General features: G+C 44.4%; 2 protein-coding genes across 8 annotated transcripts in view; both read left to right on the top strand.

Annotated features, from left to right (window-relative positions):
• The window catches only part of LOC311138490 (eukaryotic translation initiation factor 4 gamma 3-like), an 83,209-nt gene that overhangs the window by 50,424 nt on the left and 14,143 nt on the right, over nt 1-18,642 (top strand). For all 7 annotated transcript variants that reach the window (XM_084173189.1, XM_084173188.1, XM_084173186.1 and 4 more), the window contains exons 20-28: nt 681-824; nt 1,022-1,258; nt 7,947-8,051; nt 8,427-8,565; nt 8,824-8,960; nt 9,603-9,693; nt 9,810-9,936; nt 10,050-10,261; nt 10,386-10,501. In XM_084173189.1, coding sequence (XP_084029315.1) covers nt 681-824; nt 1,022-1,258; nt 7,947-8,051; nt 8,427-8,565; nt 8,824-8,960; nt 9,603-9,693; nt 9,810-9,936; nt 10,050-10,261; nt 10,386-10,501 — 1,308 coding nt within the window. The remainder of the gene's footprint in view (nt 1-680; nt 825-1,021; nt 1,259-7,946; nt 8,052-8,426; nt 8,566-8,823; nt 8,961-9,602; nt 9,694-9,809; nt 9,937-10,049; nt 10,262-10,385; nt 10,502-18,642) is intronic.
• LOC311138514 (uncharacterized protein) lies at nt 2,411-5,619 on the top strand. The gene is made up of 7 exons (XM_084173230.1): nt 2,411-2,668; nt 2,752-2,945; nt 3,085-4,659; nt 4,750-4,812; nt 4,887-4,952; nt 5,074-5,262; nt 5,455-5,619. The coding sequence occupies exon 3, from the start codon at nt 3,848-3,850 to the stop codon at nt 4,619-4,621; it is 774 nt and encodes a 257-aa protein (XP_084029356.1). The 5' UTR covers nt 2,411-2,668; nt 2,752-2,945; nt 3,085-3,847; the 3' UTR covers nt 4,622-4,659; nt 4,750-4,812; nt 4,887-4,952; nt 5,074-5,262; nt 5,455-5,619.

The raw sequence follows: 18,642 nt of genomic DNA, 5'->3' as shown, positions 1-18,642 counted from the left end.
AGGTAGGCCTTGAAATACATCCACAGGTACACCTCCAATTGACTCAAATGATGTCAATTAGCCTATCAGAAGCTTCTAAAGCCATGACATCATTTTCTGGAATTTTCCAAGCTGTTTAAAGGCACAGTCAACTTAGTGTATGTAAACTTCTGACCCACTGGAATTGTGATACAGTGAATTATAAGTGAAGTCATCTTTCTGTAAACAATTGTTGGAAAATGACTTGTCATGCACAAAGTAGATGACATAACCGACTTGCCAAAACTATAGTTTGTTAGCAAGAAATGTGTGGAGTGGTTGAAAAACAAGTTTTAATGACTCCAACCTAAGGGTATGTAAACTTCCGACTTCAACTGTATATGTTTGGGAAAATATATATATATGTGGGATTGGAAGTGATGCAGACACTTACATTGATGGAAGTTACAATGTATCTGCAATATTAAAGCTGTTCTTCCACCTAAAAAACCCCAAAAGAAAATAGATAATCTGTATATGCATGGGTCCTCTAAAGCCCCATAAACATTCAGCAAAATGTCCCTAAATATATATTTCTGTCCCCCATTTAACTCTTTCGACACCTCATCTCCCGTTCAACTCAAAATGTTTCTCTACTCTGTTCTTTCCCCCATTTTTCTTCCCCTCTAACCAAATTGTTCCTTATCTCGGTTGCTCTCCAGCTCAAAGTGCCCATGACGGAGAAACCCAGCACCACAGTGAACTTCCGTAAGCTTCTGCTCAACCGCTGTCAGAAGGAGTTTGAGCGGGACAAGGTGGACGACGTGGTGTTTGAGAGGAAACAGAAGGAGCTCGACTCTGCACAGGTACCTAAACCCTAAACACACACTACCCAGATCACCAACCTGTCTGTCACCTATTGTCCCTAGTAGGGGAATACAGAGCAGAGAATTCTATGGGACCCAGTCAGTTACTGATGTTAGTTGTGAATAGTTAGTGGGGGGCACTGGGGGCTCATTGTTTGCTGTTAAGTCTGACAATCTACTCTCCATCTCTTCTCCAGTCCAGTGATCAAGAGAGACTACGGTTAGAGCTGGAGGAGGCCAAGGACAAGGCCCGCCGGCGCTCCATAGGGAACATCCGGTTCATTGGGGAGCTGTTCAAACTCAAGATGCTGACAGAGGCCATCATGCACGACTGTGTGGTCAAGCTGCTGAAGAACCACGACGAGGAATCGCTGGAGTGCCTGTGCAGGCTGCTCACCACCATTGGCAAGGACCTGGACTTTGAGAAGGCCAAGGTGAGCCATAGGGATGAGCTGGGGAGGACAGGGGAAAGGAGGGGGCTTAAATGAATTCCAGCTGGTGGTATGGGGAAGCCTGCAGGGATGTGGGTGACGAGACATGGGTGAAGACATCTCACTGCTCCCTCTTGTCTGCTGTTGTCTGGCCTGTTTTAACCTGCTGCTGGCCAAAGGAAAGGCTCCTAGACATGTACAGAAGTGTTCTCCTCTTTGAGCTCTGCCAGAGTTTTAAGACGCTTTGGTCCTCACTCATACTACGCTGACTCTGCAACACACACACACACACACACACACACTACATACGCTCACACACACAAAACACACGCATGCATATTGACACAGTGCACAGACACACTCACACAAACACACTTACACACTTCACATACGCTGTTGCTACTCTGTTTATTATATATCCTGATTGCCTAGTCACTTTTACCCCTACCCACATGTACATACTGAATTACCTCAACTACCTCGTACCCCTGCACATTGACTCGGTACTGGTACTCCTTGTATATAGCTAATTTTGCCCCAACATCGGACATCCCCTAACTTCGGACACTCTCTAGCGGTTGGAGGACTAAATCACCTCGAGCTCAACATTTTAATGGACTGGAAAATAACGGTAAGTTTTGCGACTAAAGACACCCTTCTAGCTAGCTGACCACTGATTTTCAGTGTGATTTATGTAAGTTAAGTTAGGTTTTGAGAGTTTTCAAAAAAGTGATATATGTACACATTTTGTGGGACACGCTGCATATTGTAAAATTTGACTGCGCGACAGACCACACATAATTCAATATCCAACTTTTTACCTCTGAAATATAGCTAACAGATTTTCTAATGTTGCTAAATGTTGATAGAACTGCTAAGACAGCTAAAAAGGAAAGAAATTGTGAGCGTTAGATAATACATATCATGAAAACAGCTGAATGTTGTCAAGCTGTGAGTCCTCTTGACGGGGGCGTTTTGCACAATCTGCAAAAATCTATTTGGAACTTTGAACCATGAACTTTTTGACTCCTATCACTGTTGGGTATGTTTCATCTTACAACAGCTACATAGAGGCAGTATTTAGTCAAATGTTACAATGCATGCATCAATATTAAACTAATTGGGACACACATTTTCATTACAGATAACATCAAACAAAAAAACGTGGGTACACTTTCAGTTATTGTGAAAACTTTCATGACCTTTCAATGCCTTAGCTTTGAAATGTAAATGTTTATACATATTCAGATTGAGTTATCTTTCTAAAATGTATATAGAATGCCAAGTTATTTAGCTACATGTATTTACCACCACAGCATGGAGAAAGTCAAGAGGAAGCAGTGGAGTGAGGTGGACATGTTCCATGCCATGGAGGACTGCGTGGCAGGGATGGCTATCCACCAGGCTGGCAAGGTTAGGCATCTTTTGTTTTTAGTAGATTACCATGTGTATGTGAATTTTATCTGCTAGTAAGTTTTCTTTTCTTATCTACCAAGGTGCATGGTGTACCTCGGCAGACCATGGCAGACAGGCTGAGCGGCCGGGTGACCCATGGTTGTCGCAGTGGACCACCCACATTGCTTGCACCAGAGGATTAAAATTCTCTGGTGCAGTACTGTATCTACTGCGCCAGCCATGGGTTCCCCTTCACCAGACAGAGGCTGATTAAATACGACAACAAAATACACAGGTATTTGGTGTTCTATGTGTTTATGTATGTAGATTGCTGGACTGACTGTTCTCAATGTGTGTGATGTGGATGTGTATGGTGATGCCAAAACAAACATTTTCATCCTGGATGGACAATTATATATTCTATTCTATTGTAGGTTTCGGCACCCAGGGGAAACAATCCCACCACTGGGGAAGAGGTGGTGGGAAATGTTCAGGAGGAGGCACAAGAACCTGAGCATGAGGAGGCCGGACACCCTGGACAGGGGGAGAGCGTGTGCCACACGTCCAACGATGGACACATTTTTCACTTCTTATGAGAAGCACTTGGAGGAGAGTGGGTTGAGGGAGAAACCTAGACAAATCTATAACTGCGTTGAGTCTGGGTTTCGTAGCGACCAGAGCAGGCACAAAGTGCTGGCTCCCCGGGGCGCAAAACATGTGTACCAGCAGGCTCCGTGGACCAAGGAGCACATCACAGTGCTGGCCTGCTTCAACGCAGCTGGGGAGGACGTACCCCCATTTATCATCTACCCCAAGTGTTTCCCCGGTGGCCACTACACACTGGGAGCCCCCCCAAGCCTTGTATGGACGGTCAAACAGTGGCTACATTGACGGGGACCTGTTCAGGAAGTGGTTTCAGCACTTCATTAAGCATGCAGTGAAAGAGCGCCCTCTCCTTCTCCTCTTCGATGGGTACAAGAGCCACATAGACCCGGAGGTGCTCGTGGCGGCACTAAGGGAAGGGGTTATACTTCTTTGTCTTCCACCACACTGCACCCATGTCCTGCAACCGCTGGACGAGGCATACTTTGGCCCTTTAAAGGCTGAGTTCTCCAAGGTAGCTGGAGACCTTAGCCATTTTGACCACTCCTACATGGTAAACAAATCAGAATTTGCCAGTATCAGCGCTGCAAGGACATGCGCTATGTGGTGGAAGGGTATAAGAAGTGTGGCCACTTCCCTTTTGACCCTTCAGCCATTGAAGGGTCCCGTTTAATGCCGTCTCGGTCCCTACCGGGTCCCACCACCGCCTCTCCTGTAACCAGCAGCACTGTGCCGTCCATCAGCACCTCCTCCCCAGTGATCACAGGAGGACCCTCAGCCCCTGCTCCAGTCCCAGCCCTAGCTCTAGAAGAGCTCCCCCTAATAGAGGGGGGGCTGATAGCGAAGGACCTGGGGCACATCCTTACTGTCCTGAAGTATCGGCTAGACCGATACAGAAGACTCCCTGTGGTCGCCACATGCATCACCGGGGAGGAATACATGCGCCAGTGGCAGGAGAGGGGTGAGAAGGAGAGGGCCGAGGCAGAGGAGAAAGAGCGTCGGGCAGCCCTCAGAACACAGCGGGCACAGGAGAGGGCTGCCATGGATGAGACCATTGACGCCATCGCCTCTGCTGGACCCCCTGCTGGAACCACTCCTGACAGCTGCATCACCACTGCCTCCCAGTGTGCAACACCTGTAGGAGCCGCGGGAGTCCCCAGCTGCAGAAGAAGGCCACGTGCCTACTCTCCCGGCCACACCATCGTTGGCCCCTCAACCCCACCATTACAAACACCGACTCCTCCAAGCCATCGTCGGCGGTTTTGTCCACCACCACCACGATGCACACCACCCCCCCGTCTGTCACCACCAACACAGCCTCCTCTGGACCAACTGCCTCCTCCGTCTCCTCTGTTCACACCACCATAGCAGCCTCGTCTGCAATTTGAATACAGCCACCTCCACAGGTAAACACATGTTAAATTATGAAAAAATGACTTATCTGTTTTATAAAACAGCAATGTAAAAAAATATATATAATCTTTACATATCTACAGTCCATAGCACCAGCCCTCAAGTCATCTCCACCTCCTCCAAAACTTCTGCAGCTTCCTCCAGAGGTATTGATGTAAAAAAGTTAAAAGGGTTTTCATGAAACATACTCTGTCTAACACTACTTTTTCTTAAATTGCAGCACAGAAAAGGAAGAGAAAAGCTCCACTGGACACCTCTGTCACGCCACCCATGGCACCACTCTCAGGTACTTCATAATCTGTTTTTCTCTCTCTCAGTTGTATCAGTTACTATTGTTGTTGAAGACCTTCTACATTTTTCAAAACCATGTTAATCAATTTGATTATTATTTTATTTTTTTATAAAAGAAGACACCACCTCGCCATGGGGAGCATGATCCGCCTGCAAGCTCCCTTCAGGAGTGTAGATCCAAGGTGCCATGGGTGTGCTGTGACTTCTGCCAGCACTGGTTCCACTGCAGGTGTGTGCAGTGGGATCCAGAGGTAGCGGTGGAGCTGGATTTTTATTGTGATTTTTGTGACAATATAGGGATGGAGGTCTTTAAGGAATACCTGGGATAGGATAAAGTAATCCTTCTACCCCCCCCCCCCTTTTACTCCAACCCCCCCCAAAAAAAAAAAAAAACATTGTAAAGTGGTTATCCCACTGGCTATAAGGTGAATGCACCTATTTGTAAGTCGCTCTGGATAAGAGTGTCTGCTAAATGACGTAAATGTAATGTAAATGAGGTCGAGATTTAATTGTTTGTTTTGTTTGTGTTCATATGAAATTATTTATTTGTACAAAAAAATATGTCTAAAATATAATATATATATTTATTCAACCCATCTTGTGTATTTCTTCCTTTACTTTCCAAGTGCATCTCTGCAACACAAACTCCAACAGTGTTTTCATTGTTTATGTCAATGCACATTATTGAAATAAAAGTTTTATTTTATGTAAATTATTCATACTCATTTATATTTTAGTATTCAACTGTTATCTACTTTCTCAAAACATAAGATTAATCTGTAAAACAAATTGAGACATTATTTGGTTATAACAACACTGAATATGTTGGTGAAGAACAATTTTTTAAGAGTCCACAGGAGGCGCACCGGGCTACCCAATGAAAAGTTGACAGGCAAGTCATAATTCTTTACCGGAAGGCTAGCCAACTATCTAGTAAACACTTTGGATACGAGGTTGGTGTCTCTTTTTTTTTAAACAAAATTAAACGGATATATCTTGTAATTGAACAAAATAGTAAGGTGGCCAATAACTGGTGACCGTATGCCGATTATACGGGACGTATTTTTTTGCTAAACCGCTTATCAAAAAGCTTTTAATAGTAGTATTTCCACTGAAATGTCAAACATGCGAATTGCTAACCCGTTAGCTAACATTTTTACGACACCAATAATAAAAATAAATTGATGGCTTGATCACAAGATAACACTCTTGAAGGTAATATATTTCTTAGACGCTGTTGAATATGCAGATAATACGGGGTTCCACGCTAGTCTCGTTATTGTTTTTGTGTTACTATTTCCTTTTTTATTTAGCAAATATTTGTCTTACTTTTGAACTGCACTGTTGGGAATGGGCTTGTAAGTAAGCATTTCACTGGAAAGTGTACACCTGTTTTATTCGGCACATGTGACCAATAACATTTTATTTTATTTGATCTGGCACATTTAGCCCTGAGACTGTAAATCATATTTAGTAGTGTGTGTTTTGTAGGCCAAGAAAAGGCTTTTGTTTTACTTGCTCCCGAACTGCTCAGTTTAGTCTGGAGCAATACTACACTGAACAAAAATATAAACGCAACATGTAAAGTGTTGGTCCTATGTTTCATGAGGTGAAGTGAAATAAAATATCCCAGAAATGTTCCATGCTCACAAAAAGCTTATTTCTTTGTGCACAAATTTGTTTACATCCCTGTTAGTGAGCATTTATCATTTTCCGAGATAATCCATCCATCCATAATGTTAATTTCTCTACCATAAGCCGCCTCCAACATCGTTTTAGAGAATTTGGCATTACGTCGAACCGGCCTCACAGCGCAGACCGTGTGTAACCACGCCAGCCCGGGACCGCCACATCCGGCTTCTTCACCTGCGGGATCGTCTGAGACTAGCCACCCGGACAGCTGATGAAACTGTGGGTTTGCACAACCGAAGAATTTCTGCACAAACTGTCAGAAACCGTCTCAGGGAAGCTCATCTGTGTGTTTGTCATCCTCACCAGGGTCTTGACCTGACTGCAGTTTGGCGTCATTACTGACTTCAGTGGGCAAATGCTCACCTTCGATGGCCACTGGCATGCTGGAGAAGTGTGCTCTTCACTGATGAATCCCGGTTTCAACTGTACTGGGCAGATGGCAGACAGCGTGCATGTGGGCGAGCGGTTTCCTGATGTCAATGTTGTGAACCGAGTGCCCCATGGTGGCGGTGGGATTATGGTATGGGAAGGCATAAACTACGGACAACACACAATTGCATTTTATCAATGGCAATTTGAATGCAAAGAGATCCTGAGGCCCATTGTCTTGCTATTTATCCACCACCATAACCTCATGTTTCAGCAGGGTAATGCACAGCCCCATGTCACAAGGATCTGTACACAATTCCTAGAAGCTGAAAATGGTCCAGTTCTTCCATGGCCTGCATACTCACCAGACATGTCACCCATTGAGCATGTTTGGGATGCTCTGGATCGACGTTTACCACAGTGTGTTCCAGTTCCCACCAATATCCAGCAACTTCACACAGCCATTGAAGAGGAGTGGGACAACATTCCTCAGGCCACAATCAACAGCCTGATCAACTCTATGCAAAGGATATGTGATGCGCTGCATGAGGCAAAATGGTGGTCACACCAGATACTGACTGGTTCTCTGATCCACGCCCCTGCCTTTTCTTTTTTTTTAAGGTATCTGTGACCAACAGATGCATATCTGTATTCCCAGTCATGTGAAGTCCATAGATTAGGGCCTAATTTATTTATTTAAATTGACTGATTTCCTTATATGAACTGTAACTCAGTAAAATCTTTGAAATTGTTGCATATTGCGTTTAAAAAATATATAAAGTATAAAGATATAAAGTGCACAGTGAATTGCTTAATGGAGTGGAATGAAATGAATGGAGAGCATCTGGCTGTCCTCTGGAGTGAATAGTGAAAATGTATTAATACACCACTTTGCATTGACCCTTAATTTCTCTCTTTCTTGTCATAGCCTCGCATGGATCAGTATTTCAATCAGATGGAGAAAATTGTGAAGGAGCGGAAGACATCGTCTCGGATACGGTTTATGCTGCAAGATGTGATAGATCTCCGATTGGTAAGTTGTGTGTGTGTGTGTGTGTGTGTCTCCTGTGTGTTGGTGGGGATATGTGCATGCATGCATTCTTGAGATTTGTGGTTGTGTCTGTCCAGCTCAGCTGTGAGGATGTATTTTCCATTACAGTAAATCAAAATGTTCATTTTCAGTACCTCCATTTCACGCAGGCTCCCTGAGCACACCAATAATTAGATCTGAGGAAGAAAACTAATCAGTGAGATTTGAGCGTAGAATAAAAAATTGTTCTGCACAGCCCTCCACACAATACTGTGACTGTAGGCCAATTATGTTGTACACAGTTTACTAATTCAAAACACCAGATTGTCTCTCTGAGGAAACTCCTTGCGTAGGTCTAACACTGCTCTTTTCCTCCAGCACAACTGGGTGTCCAGGAGAGCTGACCAGGGACCCAAGACCATCGAGCAGATCCACAAAGAGGCCAAGATCGAAGAGCAGGAGGAGCAGAGGAAGGTGCACCAGCAGCTGCTCTCCAAGGACACCAAGAGAAGGCCAGGTCAGCCAGGCCCATGGGCTAAATCCTCTTTAAGGCTTACAGCCACACTGGCATCCCCTCCCCATAGCTTGCAGACTCAGAGATGCTACGGTGGCCCACAGTGGACAGAAGGCTCCCCCACTCTCTCCCATCTGTCAACTCACCCCACAGTATTCTCTCAAGCCTGGGCCATAAGGAGTTGATGTTGTCACTATTTGAGTTGTCTTTAATAAACCCATTAACATCTCATCCCCCGTGTGTGTTCCCTCTGTCCTCCAGAGCAACAGCAGAGAGAGCAGCAGAGAGACCAGCAGAGGGAGCAGCGTGTGCAGCAGAGAGAGGAGACCTGGAACACTGTGCCCATGACCAAGAACAGCAGGACCATCGACCCCACCAAGATCCCCAAGATCTCCAAGGTCAGCCCCGAAAACACCTGTAGACCTCAACTTTTGACTTCCTCTTTTGGGTGGTTTACCATGGAGGTAGTGTACTCCATTGTAATTACAAAATGGCATTAGACAATAATTGATGTTTGGTTCCTTCAAGTCTTTACAAGTTGGATGACATAAGTCAGCCTGACATTTTGAGTTATGTTTACCCGATCAATTAAGAATTGTGTCCTCATTGGTCTACAAGCACAAGTCTTCCTGGACATGTTTGCATTCGTATTAGGTACATGGTCTTCCCTACTGCCATACAATGCCAACTAGTAGATTAAACGCTACTGTGTTGTAATGTCTACAGTACACCGCATTAGCTATCTCCTCACTTATAGGAATCCTGTGGTTCTTCATTAATACTTCTATGTGGCACACAACCCTGTCCTCATGAAATTGTTCTAGTGGCGAAATAATACGTCCACCTGCTGGATAGCATGGCTCCCCCTGCTGGAGGAAATATGTTAGAAACCCAGACAGTCCTCTGTGTGTCAGGACCAATGATGTATGAGGCAGCTCTCCATTCTCAGAGACTCTTGGTCATTATAGCGTTGTAGGCCCAGATCACATGATATGAGTATTGGAAGGTGAACTGTTTCTGTCCGTCATCATCCTGTTTAGCCTCAGATGGATGAGAAGATCCAACTGGGACCACGGGCCTCACTCAACTGGATGAAGGGCAGCAGTGGAGGGGCCAAGGCCAGTGACTCCGGTAAGGAGACATACCGTCTCACACACACACACACACATTGGTGATCCAGTTGAATTAGTTGTAATTGTGTCCTGGTTGAATTGTAATGTCTGCTGCTTCATCTTGTCTCCCATCAGAATTATCCCGGTCTGGTGGTGGTGGTGCCAGTTTAAACCGGTATTCTGCACTCCAGTCCACCCCATCTCAACCCACCAGCCCACCTGCACAGAACCCAGAGTATGACACTAGAAGAGCCTTGGGCAGGTAATGATCATATTTTGAAACTTATATAATGGATTTGGTCTCTGAACTTCTTATTTCGAAGCAAAACATTCTGATTCGCATTGTGTGTGTGTGTGTGTTTTCTCCTCCCTCAGTCGAAGCAGTGCAGGGAGAGAGCGAAGCGAGAAGCCCCTGAGCTCAGCCCCGTCACGGCCTGGTTCCTTCGTCCGAGGCGTCAATGCCAAAGAGCTGCTGGAGAGCCCGGCCCTGAGCCCCGAGGAGCCCTGCAGAGAGCTGGAGAGCCCCAGGAGGCCCAGCGTCAGCGAAGACAAGACTGAGCCAGAGCGCTGCAGAGCCAGGGAGCCTGGTGAGGGAACAGAACCCAGTTCTAGAGACATACACTGACTAAACACACAGTCAGTGGACACACTCACACACACACTCTCTCTAGCAGGGGAGCGCTCTTGTAACAGTGTTGTTTCCCCCTGCAGTGAAAGCAGAGCCTGTGGTGGCCCATTCTCCAGACAGACCTGCTCTCTCTGAGGAGGAGATGGAGAGGAAGTCCAAAGCTATCATTGACGAGTTCTTGCACATCAACGACTTTAAGGTACAGTCATTTAAAGTGGAACTGACACCATTTGAACTGCTTTACAGAAATTAAACAAACAGATCATCATAATATCGGTCTACAATATCAAATTCACAGTTTATACTTCAAAACCAACTTTATAAGAGGTTCTATTTCACTCAAAATTCCATTACATAGATTAAGGCATTGTTGGCAGAATTAAATGGATGCAGTCAATGCATGATTAATAAAATTCACCAATAAATCGCTAGGTAGTCTATTAAATATTGCTATCAGGTTGTATATCACAGCTAGTACATTGTTTGCTGCCTCCATCCATTCAGGGGATGAACTGTTTCAGTTTCACTGACCCAATATTTTGAGAAAAAAACACGAAGTAAAGGGCAGTGATTGGGAATCTCAACACAATCAATCTAGCTATGCAGTCCCGTTACATGGCTAAGGCTAAAGCTAGCTTATCTATTTAAACTGAACAAAAATATAAATGCAACATGTAAAGTGTTGGTTTCATGAGCTGAAATAAAAGATCCCAGAAATGTTGATGGCTGCTAACGTTAGCCATCAAGCTAACGAAATTAGTCCCAGATTTGTTTTCCAATGGAGCCCTCTTTGTCTGGAGAAGTAAATGAACGGTTCCAGCGCTGTAGGAGCTGTATCTATTACGCTTCGTTTCGGGACAAACTGGATCACTCAGAGTTCCAATGCGGCAATTGTTTGCTTGCCGAGGATTATAGGCTTGAGGTGGCATCCTTGATTATGCAGGTAGCCAGCCTACGTAAGAAACTGGGGAAAACGCAGAGTGGAATGTTTACCTTTTCTACACCGGTGGCAGGACGGCGTTCGCATGTTGGATGCATCTCCATCTTGACGTTTTATGTTATCTGACTGGCCGGTGTTGCCCGGAGTTCGTTCGCCAGGGGAGCCATCTCCTGCCTCTCCTCCCCCATCTGATAGCGGAGTCGAAGGAGCACAGGAAGAGGAGCATGGCAATCAACAATGGTCGCATCTCACAAGCCGTGGAAGCCGAAGACAGCGGCCTCCCGCAAAGCAGTCTACACTCCCAACGAGAAGCCCGGAGTGGATACAAACAACGAATAGTTTCGCCGCCCTGGAGCCTGATCTTCCTGCACCTTCGTCACTGGGATTGCCTGTGTCTGCGGCCGCTGTGCCTACTCCTTCCCCTACAATTTCGAAGTCAACGTCGGCAACCTTCCTGCTCTGGATCGAGCGGGGATTCTCAATCTGTCAGAGGCCTGCACCATCCTGTGAAGCGTGGTAGTGGGCGGATTTCCTCGTCCTTCTCGCCAGTCATGATTTTGGGCAGCTCCATGGTAAGAAATGTGACTGTTCCTGGTGCAAAAACAATGTCCTATCCCAGAGCTTGAGTAAATTACATTACTAAGCTGCTCCCAAATGTACTACGCCAGGACACGGACATTGATTCTATCGTAGTCCATGTGGGTTTTAATGACATTATGAAGGCTAGCTCTGAACAGTTGAAACTGGATTTCAAAGAGCTGATTGACTCTGCTAGACACTAATAAAAGACCCATCATATTTACATTTTTACATTTTTAGTCATTTAGCAGACGCTCTTATCCAGAGCGACTTACAGTTAGCGCATACATTATTTTATCGAACCCACAACCCTGGCGTTGCAAACGCCATGCTCTACCAACTGAGCTACATCCCCTGCCGGCCATTCCCTCCCCTACCCTGGACGACGCTGGGCCAATTGTGCGCCGCCCCATGGGTCTCCCGGTCGCGGCCGGCTACGACAGAGCCTGGATTCGAACCAGGATCTCTAGTGACACAGCTAGCACTGCGATGCAGTGCCTTAGACCACTGCGCCACTCGGGACACCGAGGTCCTGTGCCCTCTCTGAATCGTGGCATTGAACGCTTTAGCAGGATTCTTTCTCTTCCCAACAGGCTACGGGATTATTGCAGTTCAATGGGTGTAACCCAAATAATTTGGGTTCCTGGATCCTTTCACAACATAAGGCTGCGTTGAGACAATGACTTATCAATGACCCAAGTTAATCCCTACCATTGTGTCGCTGAGTCATCATAATGCTTTAGCAAATGTACATTATACCAGGGGCATTGTTAGACACAATGTAAGTAACCTAATTTATGTCTCTCGAACTGCCCTGAATGCCTCTGCTGATCCTACAGCTATTGTATGCAGCAATCATGTGCCTATGAACCAGATTTATGCGGTTAGCGCTGAGGCGGTGTGCCCTAGTAGGAAGTCCACTGTGTGTAGCTCACCTTGCACTAACATAAATAACATGAGAATATCTACTTCTGCTAAGCTTCCCAGTAAAGCAATGAAAACAAGCAAGCATCCCAGAAAAGTGTTCAAAATAGCCTGCATTAACATATGTAGCTTAACAGATGACATTCATATTCTGACTATCTCTGAAACTCACTTAGACAATACCTTTGATACAGTGGTAGCAATACAAGGTTATAACATTTACAGAAAAGACAGAAATGCCAGTGGTGGAGGTGTTGCTGTTTATATTCAGAACCACATTCCTGTAAAGATTAGAGAGGATCTCATGTTAAATACTGTTGAAGTAATATGGCTACAGGCCTCACCTAAAGCCCATTCTTGTGGGAAGCTGCGATAGACCACCAAGTGCTAACAGTCAGTATCTGGATAACGTGTGAAATGCTTGATAATGTTAGTGATATCAACAGAGGTATATTTTCTGGGTGATTTTAAATATTGACTGGCTTTCATCAAGCTGCCCATTCAAGAAAAAGCTTCAAACTGTAACCAGTGCCTGCAACCTGGTTCAGGTAATCAGTCATCCTATCAGGGTAGTTATGGAACAGCGGGGACTGTGATGCAACACAAACATATGCACTATACACACACGTACACATGGATTTTGTGTTGTTGATATGGGGTATTTACAGTGCCTTGCAAAAGTATTCATCCCCCTTGGCGTTTTTCCTATTTTGTTGCATTACAACCTGTAATTTAAATGGATTTTTATTTGGATTTCATGTAATGGATATACACAAAATAGTGTAAGTGTAAATAGTGTAAAAAAGTGAAGTGAAATGAAACAAATAACTTGTTTCAGAAAATTCTAAAAAATAAATAACGGAAAAGTGGTGCGTGCATATGTATTCAGCCCCTTTGCTATGAAGCCCCTAAATAAGATCTGGTGCAACCAATTACCTTCAGAAGTCACATAATAAGTTAATTGCACACAGGTGGACTTTATTTAAGTGTCACATGATCTCAGTATATATACACCTGTTCTGAAAGGCCCCAGAGTCTGCAACACCACTAAGCAAGGGGCACCACCAAGCAAGCGGCACCATGAAGACCAAGGAGCTCTCCAAACAGGTCAGGGACAAAGTTGTGGAAAAGTACAGATCAGGGTTGGGTTATAAAAAAATATCAGAAACTTTGAACATCCCACGGAGCACCATTTAAATCCATTATTAAAAAATTGAAAGAATATGGCACCACAAAACCTGCCAAGAGAGGGCCAACCACCAAAACTCACGGACCAGGCAAGGAGGGCATTAATCAGAGAGGTAACAAAGAGACCAAAGTTAACCCTGAAGGAGCTGCAAAGCTCCACAGCAGAGATTGGAGTAACTGTCCATAGGACCACTTTAAGCCGTACACTCCACAGAGCTGGGCTTTACGGAAGAGTGGCCAGAAAAAAGCCATTGCTAAAGAAAAAAATAAGCAAACGTGGGAGACTCCCCAAACATATGGAAAAGGGTATTCTGGTCAGATGAGACTAAAATTGAGCATTTTGGCCATCAAGGAAAACGCTATGTCTGGCGCAAACCCAACACCTCTCATCACCCGAGAACACCATCCCCACAGTGAAGCATGGTGGTGGCAGCATCATGCTGTGGGGATGTTTTTCACACTTCTGGATGAATGATGGATGGCGCTAAATACAGGAACATTCTTTGAGGGAAACCTGTTTGTCTTCCGGAGATTTGAGACTGGGACGGAGGTTCACCTTCCAGCAGGACAATGACCCTAAGCATACTGCTAAAGCAACACTTGACTGTTTAAGGGGAAGCTCTCTCTGTGACCAAGAGATGCTTATCTTTATTCCCAGTCATGTGAAATCCATAGATTAGGGCCTAATGAATTTATTTCAATTAACAGATTTCCTTATATGAACTGTAACTCAGTAAAATCTTTGAAATTGTTGCATGTTGCGTTTATATTTTTGTTCAGTGTACAGTCGTGGTCAAATGTTTTGAGAATGACACACATATTAATTTCCCCAAGTCTGCTGCCTCAGTTTTTATGATGGCAGTTTGCATATACTCTAGAATGTTATGAAGAGTGATCAGATGAATTGCATTTAATTGCAAAGTCCCTCTTTGCCATGAAAATGAACTTAATCCCCCAAAAACATTTCCACTGCATTTCAGCCCTGCCACAAAAGGACCAGCTGACATCATGTCAGTGATTCTCTCGTTAACACAGGTGAGAGCGTTGACGAGGACAAGGCTGGAGATCACTATGTCATGCTGATTTAGTTAGAATAACAGACTGGAAGCTTTAAAAGGAGGGTGGTGCTTGAAACCAATGTTCTTCTTCTGTTAAACATGGTTACCTGCAAGGAAACGCGTGCCGTCATCATTGCTTTGCACAAAAAGGGCTTCACAGGCAAGGATATTGCTGCTAGTAAGATTGCACCTAAATCAACCATTTATCGGATCATCAAGAACTTCAAGGAGAGAGGTTCAATTGTTGTAAAGAAGGCGTCAGGGCGCCCAAGAACGTCCAGCAAGCGCCAGGACCTTCTTCTAAAGTTGATTCAGCTGTGGGATCGGGGCACCACCAGCGCAGAACTTGCTCAGGAATGGCAGCAGGCAGGTGTGAGTGCATCTGCACGCACAGTGAGGCGAAGACTTTTGGAGGATGGCCTAGTGTCAAGAAGGGCAGAGAGGAAGCCACTTCTCTCCAGGAAAAACATCAGGGACAGACTATTCTGCAAAAGGTACAGGGATTGGACTGCTGAGGACTGGGGTAAAGTCATTTTCTCTGATGAATCCCCTTTCCAAATGTTTGGGGCATCTGGAAAAAAGCTTCCTGAGACCATTCATGTGTGGGGTTGCTTCTCAGCCAAGGGAGTGGGCTCACTCAAAATTTTGCCTAAGAACACAGCCATGAATAAAGAATGGTACCAACACATCCTCAAAGAGCAACTTCTCCCAACCATCCAATAACAGTTTGGTGACGAACAATGCCTTTTCCAGCATGATGGAGCACCTTGCCATAAGGCAAAAGTGATAACTAAGTGGCTCGGGGAACAAAACATCGAAATTTTGGGTCCATGGCCAGGAAACTCCTCAGACCTTAATCCCATTGAGAACTTGTGGTCAATCCTCAAGAGGCGGGTGGACAAACAAAAACCCACAAATTCTGACAAACTCCAAGCATTGATTATGCAAGAATGGGCTGCCATCAGTCAGGATGTGGCCCAGAAGTTAAATGACAGCATGCCAGGGTGGATTGCAGAGGTCTTGAAAAAGAAGGGTCAACACTGCAAATATTGACTCTTTGCATAAACTAAATGTAATTGTCAATAAAAGCCTTTGACACTTATGGAATGCTTGTAATTATACTTCAGTATACCATAGTAACATCTGACAAAAATATCTAAAAACACTAAAGCAGCAAACGTTGTGAAGACCAATACTTGTGTCATTCTCAAAACTTTTGACCACAACTGTATATATTTGCAGAAAACCATTCAGGTTTCTTTTGTGATTTTTGCTACTGCTTTCTAAACAATGATTGCGCTGTTCTGCTGCCTGTAAACACAGTCCAGTGCAGTGCAACAGCAATTGCAAAGTGAATGGCATGGCCCGTATGGCATGGCCTTTTTGCATAATAGGCCTACTCTAGCTGTGATTGGTTATGGTGCACCGGTCTGTGTAGAATCCGGACCTGGACAAGACTGACAAGTTTTTATTCATTTTTATTTACTGCACTGTCTATTAATTGCCCAAACGCACCGCTGCTTTCCCATGTATATGTACAGTGAGGGAAAAAAGTATTTGATCCCCTGCTGATTTTGTACGTTTGCCCACTGACAAAGACATGATCAGTCTATAATTTTAATGGTAGGTTTATTTGAACAGTGAGAGACAAAAAAATCCAGAAAAACCCATGTCAAAAATGTTATAAATTGATTTGCATTTTAATGAGGGAAATAAGTATTTGACCCCTCTGCAAAACATGACTTAGTACATGGTGGCAAAACCCTTGTTGGCAATCAGAGGTCAGACGTTTCTTGTAGTTGGCCACCAGGTTTGCACACATCTCAGGAGGGATTTTGTCCCACTCCTCTTTGCAGATCTTCTCCAAGTCATTAAGGTTTCGAGGCTGACGTTTGGCAACTCAAACCTTCAGCTCCCTCCACAGAGTTTCTATGGGATTAAGGTCTGGAGACTCGCTAGGCCACTCCAGGACCTTAATGTGCTTCTTCTTGAGCCACTCCTTTGTTGCCTTGGCCGTGTGTTTTCGGTCATTGTCATGCTGGAATACCCATCCACGACCCATTTTCAATGCCTTGGCTGAGGGAAGGAGGTTGTCACCCAAGATTTGACGGTACATGGCCCTGTCCATCGTCCCTTTGATGCGGTGAAGTTGTCCTGTCCCCTTAGCAGAAAAACACCCCCAAATCATAATGTTTCCACCTCCATGTTTGACGTGGGTATGGTGTTCTTGGGGTCATAGGCAGCATTCCTCCTCCTCCAAACACGGCGAGTTGAGTTGATGCCAAAGAACTCCATTTTGGTCTCATCTGACCACAACACTTTCACCCAGTTCTCCTCTGAATCATTCAGATGTTCATTGGCAAACTTCAGACGGGCCTCTATATGTGCTTTCTTGAGCAGGGGGATCTTGCAGGCGCTGCAGGATTTCAGTCCTTCACAGCGTAGTGTGTTACCAATTGTTTTCTTGGTGACTATGGTCCCAGCTGCCTTGAGATCATTGACAAGATCCTCCCGTGTAGTTCTGGGCTGATTCCTCACCGTTCTCATGATCATTGCAACTCCACGAGGTGAGATTTTGCATGGAGCCCCAGGCTGAGGGAGATTGACAGTTCTTTTGTGTTTCTTCCATTTGCAAATAATCGCACCAACTGTTGTCACCTTCTCACCAAGCTGCTTGGCGATGGTCTTGTAGCCCATTCCAGCCTTGTGTAGGTCTACAATCTTGTCCCTGACATCCTTGGAGAGCTCTTTGGTCTTGGCCATGGTGGAGAGTTTGGAATCTGATTGATTGATTGCTTCTGTGGACAGGTGTCTTTTATACAGGTAACGAGCTGAGATTAGGAGCACACTCTTAAAGGGAGTGCTCCAAATCTCAGCTTGTTACCTATATAAAAGACACCTGGGAGCCAGAAATCTTTCTGATTGAGAGGGGGTCAAATAATTATTTCCCTCATTAAAATGCAAATCAATTTATAACATTTTTGACATGCGTTTTTTCTGATTTTTGTTGTTGTTATCACATTTACATTTACGTCATTTAGCAGACGCTCTTATCCAGAGCGACTTACAAATTGGTGCATTCACCTTATGATAGCCAGTGGGACAACCGCTTTACAATTAAAAATATATATATATTTTATATATATATATATATATATATATATATATATATATATATATATATATATATATATATATATATATATATATATATATATATATATATATATATATATATAAAATAAACGATTTTTTTAATTTTTCAGAGTATATATTATTTTTTTCATTTGTTTTATATATATATATTGTTGTTTATTTTTATTTATTTTTTATTTTATGTTATTTATTTTTATTTTATTTTATATTTTTTGGGGGGGGGGTTGGGGTAGAAGGATTACTTTTATACTATCCCAGGTATTCCTTAAAGAGGTAGGGTTTCAAGTGTCTCCGGAAGGTGGTCAGTGACTCCGCTGTCCTGGCGTCGTGAGGGAGCTTGTTCCACCATTGGGGTGCCAGAGCAGCGAACAGTTTTAACTGGGCTGAGCGGGAACAGTGCTTCCACAGAGGTAGGGGGACCAGCAGGCCAGAGGTGGAAGAACGCAATGCCCTCGTTTGGGTGTAGGGACTGATCAGAGCCTGAAGGTAAGGAGG

Source organism: Coregonus lavaretus (genome assembly GCF_964263955.1).
Source record: "Coregonus lavaretus genome assembly, chromosome: 12".
NCBI classification, from domain to species: Eukaryota; Metazoa; Chordata; class Actinopteri; order Salmoniformes; family Salmonidae; genus Coregonus; species Coregonus lavaretus.
The sequence above is the reverse complement of the archived record's forward strand: the minus strand, read 5'-3'. Positions and strand labels throughout refer to the sequence as shown.